At 50.1% G+C, this 17879-nt stretch overlaps 1 protein-coding gene across 2 annotated transcripts in view; it reads right to left on the bottom strand.

The window, feature by feature from the left end:
* Positions 1–12267, bottom strand: part of ADAMTS17 (ADAM metallopeptidase with thrombospondin type 1 motif 17) — a 367322-nt gene extending 355055 nt beyond the window's left edge. For both annotated transcript variants that reach the window (XM_033188835.1, XM_033188836.1), the window contains exons 1-3: positions 12076–12267; positions 11300–11670; positions 1006–1171 (exon numbers count right to left, since the gene is read on the bottom strand). In XM_033188835.1, the coding sequence (XP_033044726.1) occupies positions 1006–1171; positions 11300–11670; positions 12076–12154 (616 nt within the window). In that variant the 5' untranslated portion in view covers positions 12155–12267. The remainder of the gene's footprint in view (positions 1–1005; positions 1172–11299; positions 11671–12075) is intronic.
* Between the last annotated feature and the right edge of the window lie 5612 nt (positions 12268–17879).

Here is a 17879-nt window from a genome sequence, read left to right as displayed (position 1 = left end):
TGTCACCAGGATACTAAACCAAGACCCATTGTTTCCAATGTCACCAGAATACTAAACTAAGACACACTGCATTTTCATACAAAGATAAGTCTTTAAACTACAGAAGCACAATCCCCAGAAGTCAGTAGTGGGGTCCCACGATCTCCTGGGAGGAAATGCCACCTGTGATCCAACTTCATCTGGGGACATTTGCAGCCCCATAAAATGTTCTTAAACATGTGATGGGTAATCAACATTAGGGATGCTCAAAGAGACACCCAGAGTATAAGAGCCCAGGTTCTCCCCCTACACTGCATAAAAAATCACTTTTAAAAACACTGGAACCCAAATCATACCCCAGACTAAAAAAGATCAGGATGCTGGGAGACAGGCCAGTGCATGGCATTTCTTAAAGCAGTGGTTCTCACACTTGAGCACACATCTAAATCCCCTGGAGGGCCCATGAAACTAGAGATTACTGGACCCTTCCCCAGAGTTTCTGACTCACAGGTCTGGCCTGAAAATGTGCATTTCTAACAAGTTCCCAGGTGATGCTGACGCTGCTGGCCCAGGTGCCACACTCCAAGAATCGCAGCTTCAGAGGCGTCCCAGGTGGCTTTAATTAGTGCAGCCAGCACTCAGGAGCACTGTATTATTAAGAGTGAGCTCCTGGTCAGGGCACCAGGAGGACGGAATTCTCATCCAAGCTTGGCTACAAACCTGGGGTTTGATCAATAAGCCCTAGAGGATTTTTGGACCTCAACTTGCTCTTGATATATAAAATTGAGGTACTGCATGAAAGAGATCATGAGTTCCTTGCAGAAATAAAACCATGACTTTTTCAAAGGGCTGCTGACACTAAGACACATAGAAAGGAAAAGGAAGTGGTCTTAGGGCAATAAAACAGCTTTTGAAATATAGGGGAAGGTAAGGTCTCACTCACGTGGCTTCAGTGCACTTGGAGACACACAAAGGATGCGGGCTGTGCGTGTGTTCTAAGCCGGTCATGCTGCTGCCCTGACTCACCTGTTAGAACCTTGCAGTGCTGCCCAGATCTCTGAGCCTCGGCAGAAGGGTTGGGAGTCAAAGACCATTTGCGCCTGATCAGATGCTCTCGTCCACTGAACGGGCCCTGGGAGTTGTTGAGGGGCTGGATTAGCACCTGCTCCTGCCCAAGCTGAATGAGGCCAACCTGTCCAGAAAGGAGAAGGAAACACAATGTTGGTCATCCTCATTCACACATGCCCATGGCTCCCTCCACCGCTGGAGGAGCAGGCAAGGCCACCTAGGTGTGAGTTCCATGTCTGGGCTCTTTTCTTTGCAAATTGGTCAGATTTACCTGAGCCCAAGAGTGAGCTTCTGTGTGACTTACAAACATACCACAGAGCAGCTGCGTTGGGGGTAGGGTTACAGAGACAGGTACAACAACATCCATTTTCCATGTTGCCTTTCAGAGAAGATGAACTACTTCATTATCAAATTTTTAATTTTAAAATTATTTTTTAAGTTACTTTAAAAATCATCCTCCCAAAAGTCCACCTGGGAGGTAACACTGAAATTGTTGGGAATGACATTTATATCCCTAATGGAAAAATGTATTTTATCCTGGGTATATCAAGAGTAACATTAGTATTGTTTCGACAGCATCAAAACAATTTGCCCTCCTTCCCCAGGCACCTGCTGCTAGCTTCCCTTCTTATGTGGAGTCAAAATGGTAAATCTCTCAAGGAAATCAAACCCAGGCAGGGCCAGGGGAGGACCTGGTTTGTACACTGATCGATGCAGTCAACATCCCCTTCTCCTGGGAACAATCCTGAACTGCCTTTGATCACACAGATTCAGGAGATCTGGGGGATGAGTCTCAGGGGGTCATGATATCCTTTCTTGTCTCCCTCTTCCACCCTCACTTTTCAAAAGCCATGGTTCTCAAAGCCTAGCATGCACCCAAATCACCTGGAGGTCCTGCTGGAGCCCAAGAATGTGCATTTTAAGAAGGTCCCAGGTAATACAGGGACCACACTTGGAGAAGCAGCACTCCCTACCACACGCAGAGCTAACTCCAGGCTCAAGTATAAAGCTCACTTCAGCCAAATAAGATAGACCCCCCTCTACATTCTGAAAAGATGCACTGGTACCAAGATTCCTGGAAAGTACATCAGATCAACTAATAAGGTCGCCTGCAACCTTGCATCCCCAAGATACAGGGTGAGGCCATACTTACCGCTCTAAGCATATTTCAAGGTTTCCATTTCATTAGAACTTTTGCCAAGAACAACTCAAAGATTTTACTGCCCAAATAAAACTGTCTCAAAGTGGCACTGCATGACCTGCAGGACAGCACAGCTTTCCTCCCTCTCCTTGAAAGTGAAAACTTGAGTTTGTTCACTAGGAAACTTTACGGAAACTGAAGAAATGGAAGAGGGTGGCCACAGTGGGATCTGCAGAGCTCCATCACAGCTGTGCACAACGCAGCCTCGGTGCAGAACACCTGAAAACTTCCGCGGTCAAGGTAGGGTGGGCAGGGTACGGCACAGCGCGTGGGATAGAGTCCCACGTGGGAGGAAACCCCTGCTCCCTAGAGGATACGCTTCACTCTAATGAGGGGCTGGACTCATGTGGAAACACCCTGGCTGTGGGTCAAACCCCTCCCGGCAATCTAGCACTTTCAAAGTCAGTTATTATTCGTTCAGTCTAGAGTTTGCATTCACAAACCCCAGCATAAAAAGCACTTAGCTGTTAGTTCTAAGGCCGAACAAGCCAGGCGCGGTGGCTCAAGCCTGTAATCCCAGCACTTTGGGAGGCCGAGACGGGTGGATCACGAGGTCAGGAGATCGAGACTATCCTGGCTAACACGGTGAAACCCCGTCTCTACTAAAAAATACAAAAAACTAGCCGGGCGTGGTGGCGGGCGCCTGTAGTCCCAGCTACTCGGGAGGCTGAGGCAGGAGAATGGCGTGAACCCGGGAGACGGAGCTTGCAGTGAGCTGAAGCGAGCTGACATCCAGCCACTGCACTCCAGCCCGGGCGGCAGAGCGAGACTCCATCTCAAAAAAAAAAGGCCGAACAAGTTTTTAAGACAGGGAGATCTCACCTTGGTGAGAAATCCTACACAGACACACTCGTATATACATGCAAAGCATCACTTAGCACCTTAGGGAAGGTTTTTCTTTACAATTCTCAGGGACCCCATGTGCTGGTTTTTATATACTTAAGGAAGAAAACAGCAATGCTGGGGAATGATGGATAAATGGACTAGTGCGTCCTCAACCTGGCAGCCACTTGCCCTCTTGGGCTCCGACCTCAAGCAGGGATGTGGCCAGGAGTAGCACCAGGAGGGAGGGGCTGAACAGGGCCCTCACCCTGGGAACCAGCATGAGGAAGGGCCCTGCCTCCTCCTCCCTCACTGTCTCACTGTCCCTAGCCTCCTTCTACCGTCTGTAACACTGCCATTGTCAGCACACCACCAGTGGTCAAACGTCCTGTTGAGAATTGCCACCTGTGCATTACACGCAGTCTTACGCCAAAATACCCACCAGCCCTCCTTCTCTCTCCCTGACCCCTCTCTCTTCCCTAAATAAACCCCCTTCCCTGCAGCCCCCTGCACTCTTAAACTCCAGTCCACTACCCCATGTTATAGGACACTTTCACAACCTAATGGTTTGTTCCATTGAGGCAAGATCAGAATTATTACTCCTGTTTTTGCCAATGACTGCCACATAACAGTTACTCAAAAAGAAAAGATGCGACTGAAAACGCAGTTACCTGTAAGGACTGTCTGCAAACCCCTTGCTCAGGGCTTCTCATCCCCGGCTACATATTGATATGATCTGGGGAGCTCTGAAAACTCCTGATGCCTCAGCCCCTACTCCAGGCCAAGTGAATCAGAATCTCTAGGGTGGAGCCCAGGCACTGACATGTTTTCAAAGGTGACCAGGAAAATTCAATGTGTAGCCAGGGTTGAGAAGCGCCGTCCTAGCTTTTAACCGGGTGCTGGAGACCCTGGACACCTACTGCCTTGATTCCATGTGCAGAGGTCCTCGGATTTGGAACCCGGGCTTTCCTCTATGGAGCTCTGCCCACTACCCTTGCTTCTAGCCCACCACTGCACGTGGCCCCAAGAGCTGAGCAGGGCTTCTTGGATCTGTGTGACTCCTGCAGTCACCATCTATGTGGAGAGGGGAGACTCAGGGAAATGTTTGTCCAAGGCCTCTTCTGTCCCATTGATGCTGGTAAAGAAATACCAGCAATAAGCCTGTGTCTTAGATACAGGAGGCCTGCAACCGTCCTCCAAAGAGACAAACCGTGTAGAAATAAATGCCTATGGCAGACAGAACTAGCAGCCCTGAGGCCCCTTGGTTTTAAGGGATATAATAAAGCCCCCAGTGAAATGGTGCTCTTAAAAGAGAAATCTTAAGTTTTGCAGGATTTGGTATGCTATACTAAAGAAGTGTGGGTCAAATAAAATGGGTCAGGCAATAACTTGATATTTCAGCAGTTGTGAGTGGTTACCTTTCAACTCTCTTTGTTGTGGGTACTTGCTTTGAAGGGTTCTGTTAAGACAGAGTTGTAAATCAGGTATTGTTCACTCCACACCACCTCCTGCCTGAAGCAGGACTAGCTCTCACTGCAGTGTGGAGAGTGTGAAAGACACAGTGGTTTTTATCACCTAATGTTAGCACAAGTTCACTTAGAAAACGCAGTTAAGATAACAGAGAAGGTCTCTCCTGTATGCTTCAAAGCAGCATGCCTCTGTGGGAGGGGACAAAGTCACATGATTCCACAAAGACCGCAATGGAATTCCCTTTCTTCAGGAGTCTGCAGCTCCTCAGTTAACAGGAGTGGGTCTTACTTAGGTCTCCTTCTCTAGGTCAAGATGGGTTGAGAGGATGGGGCCAAAGGGGTGGTGAGTTTCCTTCCTGTAGGGACCAACCTGCTTCCAAGAAGAAAAAGCCACCGTGTGCCCGCAGATCCTCCCGCCCTCCCTGACTCTCCTGTGGGCATGCACCTCTTCCGGTGGAAGAAGCCTCCCCCACACAACACGGCCATGTGGGGCTTCCCAGCCTGCACCCCTTCTGAGGCATCACCCAGAGGGCCCCTCCCCGAGTCCTGCTGCTGCCTCCTCAAACGTCAAATGCCTGAGCACAGATGCTTGGTCTTCTTCCCAAAGCAGGCCTCTCCTCAGGAATGTCAGGGTCCCTCACTTTAGTATCAGCCATTTCAGACCACTAGTCAGTGTCAGCCAGCCAAAAAGGACTGCCAGCCTGCCCTTCAGAGTCCCTCTCCTGTGGTCTTCCTTCCTTTCTGAGGCTTGCCTCAGAGGCTTAAGCCTGGTCACCTCCCTGCTCTAAGTGCTCCTCTCCTCCAGTCCTCCCCATACAGCTATCTCCAGGATTCCCCAACTACCCATCCTCCATTGCCTCTCAGCCAGTGACCCTTTGAGTGCCCTTCCAGAATGGCCGCATCAGCATCCCCTGGGGAACTTGCGAGAAATGCAAGCTCTCAGGCCCACCCCAGGCCTGCTACATCAAAAACCCCAGGGTGGGGCCCAGCCATCAGTTTAACGGGCCCCCCAGGGGACTGGAATGCAGGCTCAAGGCTGAGAACCACTGCTCTAGGATAAAGTCCAAATGCCTTTTGTTGGCACCCACAGACCTGGTCCATTTAATCCACATGCCTGCCAGTTCAGTTCCTCTACCCCCATCTCTCCCTTAAAACCACCACCCCACCAATCCACTCATGGGTCCCTTATCTCAGGACAATGGGGCCTCAGTGCCTTTTCCATCACTCCTCCCTCCTGGAATCTGAAGCCTACCCTCCTCCCTCCCCGAAACCCCGCCCTGCCTAGTTCCAGGCTCCAGCCCACCTTCCTCCAGGAGGCTGGCACTGTCTTCCCAGACAGGGCCTGCATTGTCTTTCTCTCTGAGCCTTGCTGGGCGGCCTACCAGAGCATCCTGCACATAGCAGGTGTGTGATAATGATCTGCTCATTCAGGCAACAGCGATGACTGATCAGCTGATGTATAACTGGGAAAGTCTGGGGATAGCCTGCAGGGCAAGAGAAGAAGCCTGTTTTTAATGCCTTAACGTGCCAGGCTCTCACTAAATGATTTCACAGACTTTATCTTCTTCCATTCTATCAACAGCCTTGCAAGGCCCGTGTTATTTACCCCTGTATGGCTGCAGGCAGAAAGGTTCAAAGGACTTAAGTGACTTGCTCAAGATCGCAGCTCTGAATGGCCAAACGGTTTCATTTCCTAAGAAGCAAGAATGTGACCATGCATGTGGGGACCTGTGCACAGAAGCAGGTCCAGGGAAAAGTCAACCAATGACTCTGCATGGTTCCCTCAGATGTACTGGCTGCAAAAAACATCTTCCCCATCACACACATCCAAGATCAGGCAGCTGCAGTATTTCAGAGTTCAGGAAATAAGCTCCAAGAATGCAATCAGTCAAAGAAAACTGCTTCAGTTCATCATTCCATCTTTTACTTCTTTTTCATTTTTTTTTTAAATGTTGTCAACTAAACAAAAGTTCAAAGTGGGAAAATCCAATATGTGTCCTAGGTGACGCTACTGGGCAGCTTGGTGCAGAAGCAGTCAGTGCCTGGCATCCTAAGACGAGTCAGCCCAGCCCTGGAGAGCTGCAGCTGGATGAAGCCCTGGGCAATCAGGAGGAACACAAGAGTATGCAGTGCTGGAGAGGACAAAGGGGTGTGAAGAGAAGCCACCATGAGGCCACAGGAATGTTGTTCCAGAGGTGGCAGCCAGAGGCCTCAGAACTTTCTGAGTTCTTCCCTCCAATACTTCCATGCCTCCAAACTTCACGAAACTGTCTTTGCCCTTCTTCGATTCCCGCCAAAGTGCCCCTTAACATCCACTCAATTGTTTCTTTTTACAAAGTTCTATATATGTGCTGTGTATTCTCTGTATTCTCCAAATATATTTATTCTGCACACGATCAATTCTTCAGCAATACTAGGTAATCACTTAGGACTACGTACCTTCCTCAGACCTGTCTCAATATAATGATGTATTATAATGCAGTCCCTTCCAATGGGTCTCCACACCATATCATTTTTGACAAGACTAATTCCTACTCAGCTGTTCTCCACTGAGCGAGGCTGCATTATAAAGCTGGGCAATTTTGTAAATCAATCAAAAGGGTTTTTTAACTCTTTTCTAAAGAGAGAGGTAGTAACATCCCAAACCTGCTTCTTCATCACAGGAGTCATGCAAACGCAGGCTGCCCTCTTAAAAGTGGGGTCCTCAACACTTCTAACCTAAGCTGCCTACTCATCAGCTGGCTGAGCTCGCCCAGGCTGGAGTACATTGGTGGGATCTCAGCTCACTGCAAGCTCCGCCTCCCAGGTTCAAGTGATTCTCCTGCCTCAGCCTTCCGAGTAGCCAGAATTACAAGCGCCCACCACCATGCCCAGCTAATTTTTTGTACCTTTAGTAGAGACGAGGTTTCACCATGTTGGCCAGACTGGTCTTGAACTCCCGTCCTGGTGGTCCGCCCACCTTGGCCTTCCAAAGTGCTGGGATTACAGGCGTGAGTCACCGCACCCGGCTGCCCCCATCTATTCTTACCTGGACTACACTTGCTCCCCTATAAATTAGAGGTGAGCATTCTCTAAAAGTTCCCTAGTGGACTGGAACAGCTGTACAGAACTATGAACGTCCCATGTGCCACAAATGACGTGCTACCAACATGGACACACAGTCTGCAGTCAGGCTGACCAGCTGGAGTGAGGATGAGCTGGGCCACCAGGTTGACCCCAGTGATTCCAAATAAGAGTCCTACAGCATGTGGCTGTGACAACAGAGGAGCTATGGTAGGAGGATGCCTGACCTTCTCACAGTCCTTCTAGGTGCCCTGGAAAGCGGTTATGGCTTAATGTTTTGCAGCCCAGAGCTCCCTGGTGGTCTGTCTGGTCCCACCATCTCACAGTGTGCCCCTGGCAGGCCACAGCCTTGGCCAAGAAGGGGTGGACACATTCCAGTGGGTGGCCTTCCCAAGCTTTGTGAGTATCATCCAAGGAAGGATGGCCACTGCTCGGCAGACCAAACCTGACAGCAGGGGCCTCCAGCCCTCCCCTCCTCTCGTTCACTCTTCCTAAAACAAGCCCTCCAGCCACTCACTTTGGACAAGCTGCACAGATTCTTTTCAGAGCCTGACACTCAAGCTGATCGTGAAGTACCCCTCTGCTATCCTGTCTACCTATGAAGTTCAGCCTGATTCCAATTCCACTGGCCTTCCACGATCTGGTCCTGGTCACAGAGGCAGTTGATCCGAACTTACGTAAATTCTTGAAGAGTGGAAAGGCCCTCCTCATACACCTAAAGTTCATGCTTTGAAATGATATGCTCATAAAAACACTTCCAAAAAGCCTATGCTCTAAAGACTCTTGGAAATGTAAATACAATGAAGAAGCATAAACAGAAAACAATTAATACTTAAGTCTATATAGTCTTTGAAGATCCAAAAAGTGCAGCTGGCCCAGCTTTTCAAGATAAGACACTAAGGAATGCCGCAGGCCCATGACTCTGTCTGCTGTCAAAAGGAGAAGAAGCAAAACTGGAACAGGTGCTCTACTCTCCATGGCCCTTAAACAGCTAAGGAATGATCTATTATAATAATGCATCTCCTTTAAACAGATAGCAAACATCTCTGGAGATAAACAGCACAGATTCCATGCAACATGGAACAGAACCTGTGTGCCCCAGCCCAGGCATTCAACACTCTCTGCTAAGCCCTTTAGGAGATGTTCGATACAGTGGGACTTACCAGCAATTAACATGATACTCAACATCCGGAATGAAGTTTTGTTGAACGCCACGTCCTTTCGCTTGCATGCCTTCCGTAGCTGTAGCTGCTTTCACACTAAAAGGGCAGCTTTGAGCAGCTGCAACAAAGGCTATATGGTGCACAAAGCCTAAAATATTTATCTGGTCCTTCAAAGAAGTTTGCCGACTCTTGCTCCTCATTTTTAGATACAAGGACACTTTGAAATGCTCCTCATCCATGGCCATCAAAAATCATCCACTTATAGCCTCCCTTCCCACACCTTATAGCCGAGCCTGTCGTAGCAAATACACAAAACTCCATGTCTCCACTTCACAGAGCTTCCACCACGGTCAAGAGGGACTAACACAACATCACCAGCCGCCTGAACTGAGAACCAAAGTCAAAGCTAGTCTGCGATGCAAACTTGGTTAGCCCAAGTTTCTGTTGCTTATTTTTCTTTACACTTTCAGGGCCACCTTGCAAGCAAAGGGTTCACCTCCAAGTCACCCCATTGTCTCTTCCCTCCTGCCTTCAACATGTACGGAAGGGGAAGTGTCCAATGTCCAGCTCACATGAATGGGATGAACAAGGCAGACTAAACAATAGAAGTGTCTGCTCCAGCAGGAATTTAAAAGCTGAAGTCTTAGAGGTACACTCGCCACTGGCACACACTGAACTCAGCCTGTTGGCCGGGTTCCTTTATCTAAAGCACAGCACCCTCACATGGTGCTGAAGGGAAGGACAGTCTTGCTGAGAAGCTGGCTGAGATGCCATCTATGACAGGGCCCAGCCCTCACTCTGCGAGAATTTTAAATCAATGTTATCCAGCTTTCCACCTCGGCTCCTTCACAGATAGCTCCTTGCTGGAAACTTTACACCAAGAAGTATAAACTCTGACCTCTACAGAAACTCACTAAACCGCAGCAAATGGGATTCAGATGTTTCCATGTACAGTACAATGATGTGACTTAGACTTTAAACACTTTGGCAAAAACAGGAAAAATGATGTGGGCCTTCCAGTCCCTCCCAGAACATGATACAGCCTTGACCTGAGCCCTACAGTGATCTGAGCCTTTCTCACTCCTACTTAAGCCTCCTTGCCCACAGCCCACATTCCCTGCCCCAGGTCCACATTTCCCACCCCAGGTCCACATTTCCCACCCCAGGTCCACATTCCCTGCCCCAGGTCCACATTAGCTCCTTCCTACCAGGCCCCCTCCAAGGGTCTATATCACTTTCCTTGGTTCACCAAAGTTGCCTATTTTTCCCAGCTGAGCAAAAGCAGATGATACCCTAATCAGAATTCAGAAAATTCCTGAAAGGAGAGCCAGGCTGAGCTAGGGAACTATACCCAGAGATACCCACAGCACTGGGAAGAAAGGAGAGGTCTTACATAACACCTTGCACCCCCAGGCCTTCTGGCTTCGTAGATTCTCGAGGATTTGCCACAGACTCTGTAAGGGCTGGAGAATTCCAGATGGCGGCACAAGAAAAGGTGGAAATGTAGGGAGCAGTTTCTTGTGCCTGGGAAGGACAGACACAAACTAATATCAGAAACTGCCTCCAAAGAGGCCAGTCAAGACAGAAGATAAAGAGCATCCCTGCGGTTCATGCTCTGGGTCTATATCAAGCTTCGCTGGTGGCAGCCCATCTGCTGGCCATGTGTGCTGCTTTCAGGGCACGATGGAGAAGCTGAGTGCTCGTCTGGGCACCAGGGTAGCCACATGATCAAGTGTGTGCACAGGCAGGGCAAGTGCACACAAGAACCCCCTGCCCCCGGGAGCACCCGTTATGGGTGCCTCAAATGCAACAGGCCAGGGACTTGGGGGCAGGGAAGTTACTACCACAGCAAGGGAGCTCCTGGGGGCAGGAATAGGGTTCATCACCAATGTAAGCACCCTCACGCCTGGTTGTGCGTGGGCACCAGACAAATGCCTACTAATAGCATAAGGAAGCAAAGACAAACACCCTTTCTCTCCTGTTTCTTACGTTTCAGCTAAGAAGAGTGGGGTGAGCTGCGGCCTGCCTGGGTACCTCTCCAAACTTCCTGTTCCAGGTACAGAGAGAAGACTCAAAAGGAAGGGAGGTGAATGCCCACTCCCCCACCACCACGTCCAAGCACAGCACACCTACACGCACATAGGTGTGACATACACCCTGACACACCGGTGTAGATGCAGTGTTCTGTCCACACTGGGGCCAAGGCGCCTCTGTCCAGAGCCCTGACAGTTTCATCCCTGCCAGATCTGCGCTCCCTAGGGCGGCAGGCGTATACCCCATGCAACCCAGCTCCGCGCGGGTTCCACCGGCCGCAGAGGCGCTGGACTAGGATGCTGCCCCTCCCACTCCCTTTCTCTATAGTGGGTACCGAAAGCCAGGGTGGAGGGTGGGGAGAGGTGGAAAGGCAGGAGGTTCCCTCCGGTTCCCCTGGAGGCTGGACTTCCAGCAGAGGCGCCCCATCCCCACCCTCCACGGCCACCACCCTGCGCCGCAGCAGACCCGACCGGCCGACCCGGAGGGGGCGCGGGCAGTACCAGGCCGCCGGCGGCGCCGCAGGCGCTGAGCGAGACGAGGGAGCCGGGGTAGCCGAGCACACGCCCCGAGTAGAAGCACAGCTCGGCGGGGCGGCCGCGGCGCCCGGCGGCGCCCGCCTCCTCCACCTCGAAGCCTCGGGACAGGAAGCGCAGGTCGCGGCGCAGCTGAAGGTACAGGTCGCGGCCGAAGGCCGGCAGGTGCAGCAGCAGGGCGCGCTCTCCCGGCCGGGCGCGCGGGGCAGCTGGGGGCGTGCGGGGGCGTCGCCGCCGTCGGGGCCCGGGGGCTGAGGGCAGCGGCGGCAGGTGCACGTCGTCTGGGCGCACCCGCCACGGGAGCACCACCTCCACGTCGGCCGCCGCGTCGCCGACAGCTGCGGGGAAAGAGGAGACGCGTCAGCGCGGCGGGGCCCGCCCGGACGCCCGCCCTCCCGCTGGCCGCCAGCCGCGCCAGCGCGGGGACAGAGCGACCCGGAGCTGGCGCTGCCTTCCCTTCCCTCGCCCGGCACCTCCACGCTGGCCACCAGGGGAGGGTCTCCGGCGCAGCCGCCCGAGCACCTCCCGGAACGGCGCCGCGCATCGGCAAGCGGAGACGCGGCGGCGGCGCGCCTGCCACGGAGCCACCCGATTCCCGTACTCCGGCAGCGGCCCGCGCCTTCTCCGCTCCGGCGCCGTCAGCCGTCCCGCCGCCGCCCCAGGGCCGCCAGGACGCCGCGAGAGCGCAGAGGGAAGGTAGCCGCAGGACGCGGGGCGAAGAGGGCTTTGGGAGGGGGCGCTACCTGTGCCCGGGTCCAGTCCCCAAACCAGCAGCAGCAGCACGGGTAGGACGAGCGGAGGCAGCAGGGCGCCGTCACACATGGTACCCGGGACCGGCAGCCCCCGGACCGTGGCAGCGAAGCAGGAGCGCGCTAGGCGGCGGCGCCAGCCGGAGTGAAGCCCTACAGCCTTTGGAAAAAGTAATTAGCGCTGCGGACAAACCCAACGTGGTAAACCCCAAGCCCCGCCTTCCCCTCGGAAAGCGTCAGGAGATTGGGCCCTCGCTTTCCTCCGCCCCGCCTCCTCCTTCCCTACTGGTTGGGATGAGTCTAAACCATAGTGCGTAGTTAGGTTGTCAGCACTTTCTTACACGTGGTTTCTGGGCAGTGGCAGGGACACGGCACCAGGGGGCGCGCGGGAGCCGACCAGAGCCGTGCGACCCTGGAAGAGCCGGAGGATGCGGGGCTGGTCTTCAGAGCTTGTCCTCATTTTTTGGAAATCTTCTCTCAGCCTGCTGCCCAGTTTCCCGGGAAGATAGGCCGGAAATCGCCCCGGCCAAGCGGTTTCATCCAAAACTGCATATACTCTACATCTAAAGTTAGGTTTTAGTTGTTTGTGGGTGGAAAGACTCCCAGTCCACTTTCCCGCACACCTGAGTTTGCACCTGAAGGCTATATCCGCGGCGTTTATCCAAACTCTTCACACGTCCTGTCGTCTTTAATCCCACAGGATCCAGTGCAACAGGCATGCTCACACCCTCTTACAGATTGAAAAACTAAGGAAGAGAGAGAGCTTAAGGAAAAATGCTTAAGTTACCCAGAGAGTTCCCGTTCGAGCAAAGGCTAGAATTTGTGGTCCTGATTTCCGGCTTGGTGCTCCTTATTAACAGCAGGATTCCCCTTCCCCCCCCCCCCGCCCCAAGGGAGGCAGCACTCAGTGTTACAGGTTAGGAAACTGAGGCATAAAGTCCCAAAGCCTGGACTTGAACGTGAGTCTCCCGTAACAGAATGAGTTGATCCTTTCCTGCCAGAATATAACTGAGGTCTGCAGGGAAGGTGACTCCATTAACTTGCTGAATAGCATCTTGTAGAGGCTCACGCCTGTAATACCAGCACTTTGGGAGGCCGAGGCGGGAGGGTCACAAAGTCAGGGGTTTGAGACCAGCCTGGCCAATATGGTGAAACCCTGTCTCTACTAAAACTACAAAAATTAGCCAGGCATGGTGGCACGCACCTGTAGTCCCAGGTACTCGGAAGGCTAAGGCAGAAAAATCGCTTGAACCCCGGGTGCGGAGATTGCAGTGAGCCGAGATGGTGCCACTGCACTCCAGCCTGGGCAACAGAGCAAGACTCTGTCAAAAAAAAAAAAAAAATTAACTGAAGTGTAACCATAACCAATCTCAGGTTTCCCTTCCCGTTCCTGTCCTGCCCTCTTCCATTTTATCAAAGCAGAAAGGTTATAGTTCCCCACTGGATGCTGCTTGAAGCCTTGGAATCTAAATTCATCACAGGATTATATAACATGTGAAGGAATCTATAACACTGTCCAGCTTCCCCGAAATATAATGAACCCCAAGGCTGAACAGTGGCCCTCCACAGAGGCTTGCCACAAAAGGGGCTGCCACTCACTGCTTGGCACCTACAGTGTTGGGGGCATCTGCACAGGTCCTGCTCTTGGCCAGGCCTGGGGCTGTGTTTCTCCCCCTTGCCTCTGTCCAGGTCAACAGCCTCAGACAACTGACAGCTCAGTAGCATTTTCTGGCAGCACAAGAAACCCTGGTGATTGAGGTGAAAGATACCCCATTTACCCTGATGGGATTATTACTCGTTGTATGGCCATATCAAAAAATTTCATGTATATACATTTTATAAACATATACACCTATTATGTACTCACAAAATATTAATTTAATTTTTTAAAGATATCACAGTAAGCTCCTTGGTGAATCTTTTTGTCAAAAAGAGCCATTTATAAGGCCTGCCACTGAAAACCATGGAGTATGGGCCACACCACCTCACAAGCACAAGTCAGCCCAAAGTAGCCATCACCAACCTATCAGATGATGCTCAAATGCTAAAATTAGTCCATAGGGACATGAAAACTAAAACAGAAAGATGCTATTTTATCTCCTAACCAAAATTAAAGGGCTTAGAAAAATCAAGAATTAGAGAGGACACTCTCCTGCCCATGGGTGCGAGTATAAATTGACACAGCCACTTTGAGGAACAACTGGGCAAACTGTAAAATTAAAGTTTTACTTTAGTTTTAGTAAAACTAAAAATGCACACATTCTACAACTCTGTAATTCCACGCTGGTTAATTACTCCAGAGAAACTCTGGCACGTGTACAAGAATGTTTGTTCACCAGGGCACCTTATTAAGAGCAAAAAATTGCAAAAAACTGAATGTTCATCATTACATAAATGGCTCCTTGAACACCATTAATTAAAAGAAATACAAAAATCTCATATGTGTAACAACGTGGACAGATCTCCAAGATCAGTTATCAAATTTTTTAAAAAATCAAGTTGCAGAATGATGCACACCAAAAAAAAGTGTATAAACACACAGATACATATGACATAATCTTCATGGATTCAGATAAATGTGTGTAAAATCAAAGAGAAAAGTCTGGAAGAATACACACCAAACTTTGTTAAGGTTTATTGTTCTTTTTTTTATTAAACTGCATGTTGAGGAAAGATACTGCAAAAGGAATATAAAAACCTGGGACCCCAATTCACTCTGCCAAAAGAAAAAGTCAAGCTGAAAGCTGAGTCATGCAATAAGCTGCCTTTTCTTTTATTCCTAAGCAGATAGCTACAGATAAAAGGTTAAACATCTCCACAGGTAGCTGGTAGAGTAAGAGGGAGAAAGAAGAACTGGAAAAGTGACATGAAGGCAAGATGGTGTTCAGTGACTACATATTGCTCCTGTCCCTGGATTGGATACCAGCACCAGGGGCCTGTGTCTACTGCTGCACTGTTACAATTATCATGGTTGATTCTGGATCTACCAAAGTAGTGCTCCCTTGACCGGGGCCCAGTTTTCACTGCCACACCAGCAACTTCCAGCACCTGTTGCATGGAATCCTTACCTCTGCCCCATGCCATCTGATCTCCTGCCAGGGCCTCTTTTTGGCAGAGCCTAAGAAAATGTAAGGGAGTCAGAGAATGAAGGTTGCAGACGTTGAGCTTCATAAAAAAGCAGAACCTGGAAGTGGGTATGTGGGGCTGGGAGACAGATCCTCTAAAGGTCTTAATCTGGCCACCATGAATCTGAATTCCCTTTGCCCTTCATCCTTGTGTTCAGCAGTCATATTAACAGTTTAAGCTTCCATGCCTTCAACTTTCTCTTTCACAGCATTTCCTCCACGATACTGTGAACTGCCTTCCGCTACCCAAATCCCAGATCCTCCTCAGTCTTGAAATCTTCCCACTGTGCCCTTAGGAGCTGCTGCTCCACAGCCTAGATCTGCTGCCTCTTCTCTGAGCATTCTGTACTTATGAATGGAACTCCTTTGAAAATGTAAGGTGGCAACAAAATTCTACATTTCTCAGCATCTTTTTTCCCCTAAGGATGGTCACTTGTCACAGTTCTGGCCACTGTGATAGAAGAAGCTACTGGCTAGAGTTCTAGGAGAGTTCATTTGAGGAGCTTCCTTCTGCCACTGTGTACCCTTTTTCACTGTGTCTCTTCCTCTTTGCTCCTGACTGGAATTTGCATGTGATTGCTGGAATTCCAGCAGCCATCTGGTAATCATGAGGAAGAGTGCCATACCCCTGGGAAGCAAAAAGATCAATGAACTCTGGGTTGCTGATGACATCTTGGAGTCACCATGCCAGACCTGAGCTGTCTACTTCTGCACTTTTTGCTATGTCAGAAGAAATTATACTCTTGTCTCTTTTAAGCTGTTGCTATTTGGGTTGTCTGTTACATACAGCCAAACTCGACCCCTAACAGATACACATATAAACAACTCCCATCCCCCACCCTGGGCTCTGGGCTCCACAATTTCCTCCTTTAGTGACCTTCTGTGCTATGCTGCCCCGACTGTCCACTCTCAAAGTCACACCCTACACCTTGTCCTCACCCCTAGCTATTCCACCTTCCAAAACTTGAACATCCACCTCTAACCACGGCTTCTTGTCCTCCCAGCATGCTTGTCCAAATGCTCCTACCTCAGAAGGTCTCTCAGTCTGCATCTCCCAACCCACCAGCCTCTCTTCACTTGCCTCCCTACCCATTCCTTGCGTTCCAGGCCCTGTGACTCTGAAAACACTCTTGCCAATATGCTCAGCACCCTCCCCTATGCCTTTGCACTGCAGTTGTCAGGCAGAACTACAGGCCTGGGTAAACTCAACTCTCTACTCTCACTGAGCATGTGGTTGAGCTCCAAACACCACAGGAGCCAAGCATGCATCAGGGAAATCTGCAGTCACCTTCTTCATTTGAGCCATTGCCATGCCCGCCATTGTTACTACACTCCTCTGCTCAACTCCCCTTTCTCTCAATGCAGCAATGATCTCGAACCCTCCCCTTCTCAACTTCGCATTCTTCATCTCATCACTTTCTTTTGGCAGCAGACAAGCACCCACTTTAGAGAGACAGCCCCTAGTCCAGAGTCTTTGCCATGGTTTGAAGGTTTATGTCTCTCCAAAATTCATGGTGAAACTTACCTCATTGTGCTGGTATTAAGAGATGGAGCCTTTTGGGTTAAGGCCCAAAGTCATGAGGGTTCTGCCCTCATGAATGGAATTAATGCCCTTATTATAAAGAGGCTCAAGAGGGCTTCCTGGCCCTTTTGCCTTGCATCCCTTCTGCCATATGAGGACACAGCATTTGTCCTCTTCAGGGGATGCAGCCACAAGTTGCCATCTTGGACACAGAGAGCTTACCAGACACTGAATCTGCCGGCACTTTGACCTTGGACTTCCAGCACCAGAATTATGAGAAATAAATGTGTATTATTTATAAATTACCAAGTCTAAGCTGTTTTGTCATAGCAGCAGGAATGGACTAAGGCACTCCTCCTCCCAGCTCCAGACCACGTATCCAGCTGTTCAGCTGACCACTTCAAAGAGTGAGACCATGGAATGTGATCCAGTTTCAAGGATGGATGAGAATGTTTCAAGTCTGCTTTTGTTTTTGTTTGACCTACAATTAAGAAATCATCCAGTGGATGATGGAAGGATCATGGGACACTGATATCATTTGGGTACACATTGTACTTGTTTGGTTAACCCTATTTGGATAAACTGTTGTGGTCTGGGTTTAGTTGTATGTGACCAAGGTCATCTATGATCTAATGTCTTCAGACTATTCACCAGAGTACTACTTCTCCTGCCCAAGCTCCTGATGAGGATTGGCCAGCTGAAAATCAGGGTTAAATCCAACTCCATAACCCAAGGAACAGCTACTCCCTGATGCTGAACAAGGCCAAAGCCATATACTGTGAACAAGCACAAAACAGAGCAAGCGAAGCCCAGACAGCTGCCTCTCCTGCAGTTGAGGGTGACTTATTAGCAAAGAAAACATTTTCTTTTTGGAAAAGAGTTTTAGATTGGCTTCAATGCTTGCACAAAAGAGGTCAGCCCTGCAAGGTCCATGACACTGAGCATAGCTACAATGTATTGAAAGCAGGCATTGCTGATGCCCACACAGCCCTAAAAATTCATCCCAGTGCCCATACAATGTATAAGTTTAGGCAATTCAACTTCATGGTGAACTTTTCAAGGTAAATTAGTTGAGAAATATCAAGAAAGCATTTGCCAAAGTAATACTTTGACGTTTCAAAGAGTTGATCTAGAACCAACCTTTCATACAG

The sequence above is a fragment of the Trachypithecus francoisi genome, unplaced genomic scaffold (assembly GCF_009764315.1).
Source record: "Trachypithecus francoisi isolate TF-2019V2 unplaced genomic scaffold, Tfra_2.0 Lachesis_group3, whole genome shotgun sequence".
NCBI lineage: Eukaryota > Metazoa > Chordata > Mammalia > Primates > Cercopithecidae > Trachypithecus > Trachypithecus francoisi.
Note: the sequence above shows the minus strand (reverse complement) of the source record. Positions and strands in the feature narration are given on the sequence as shown.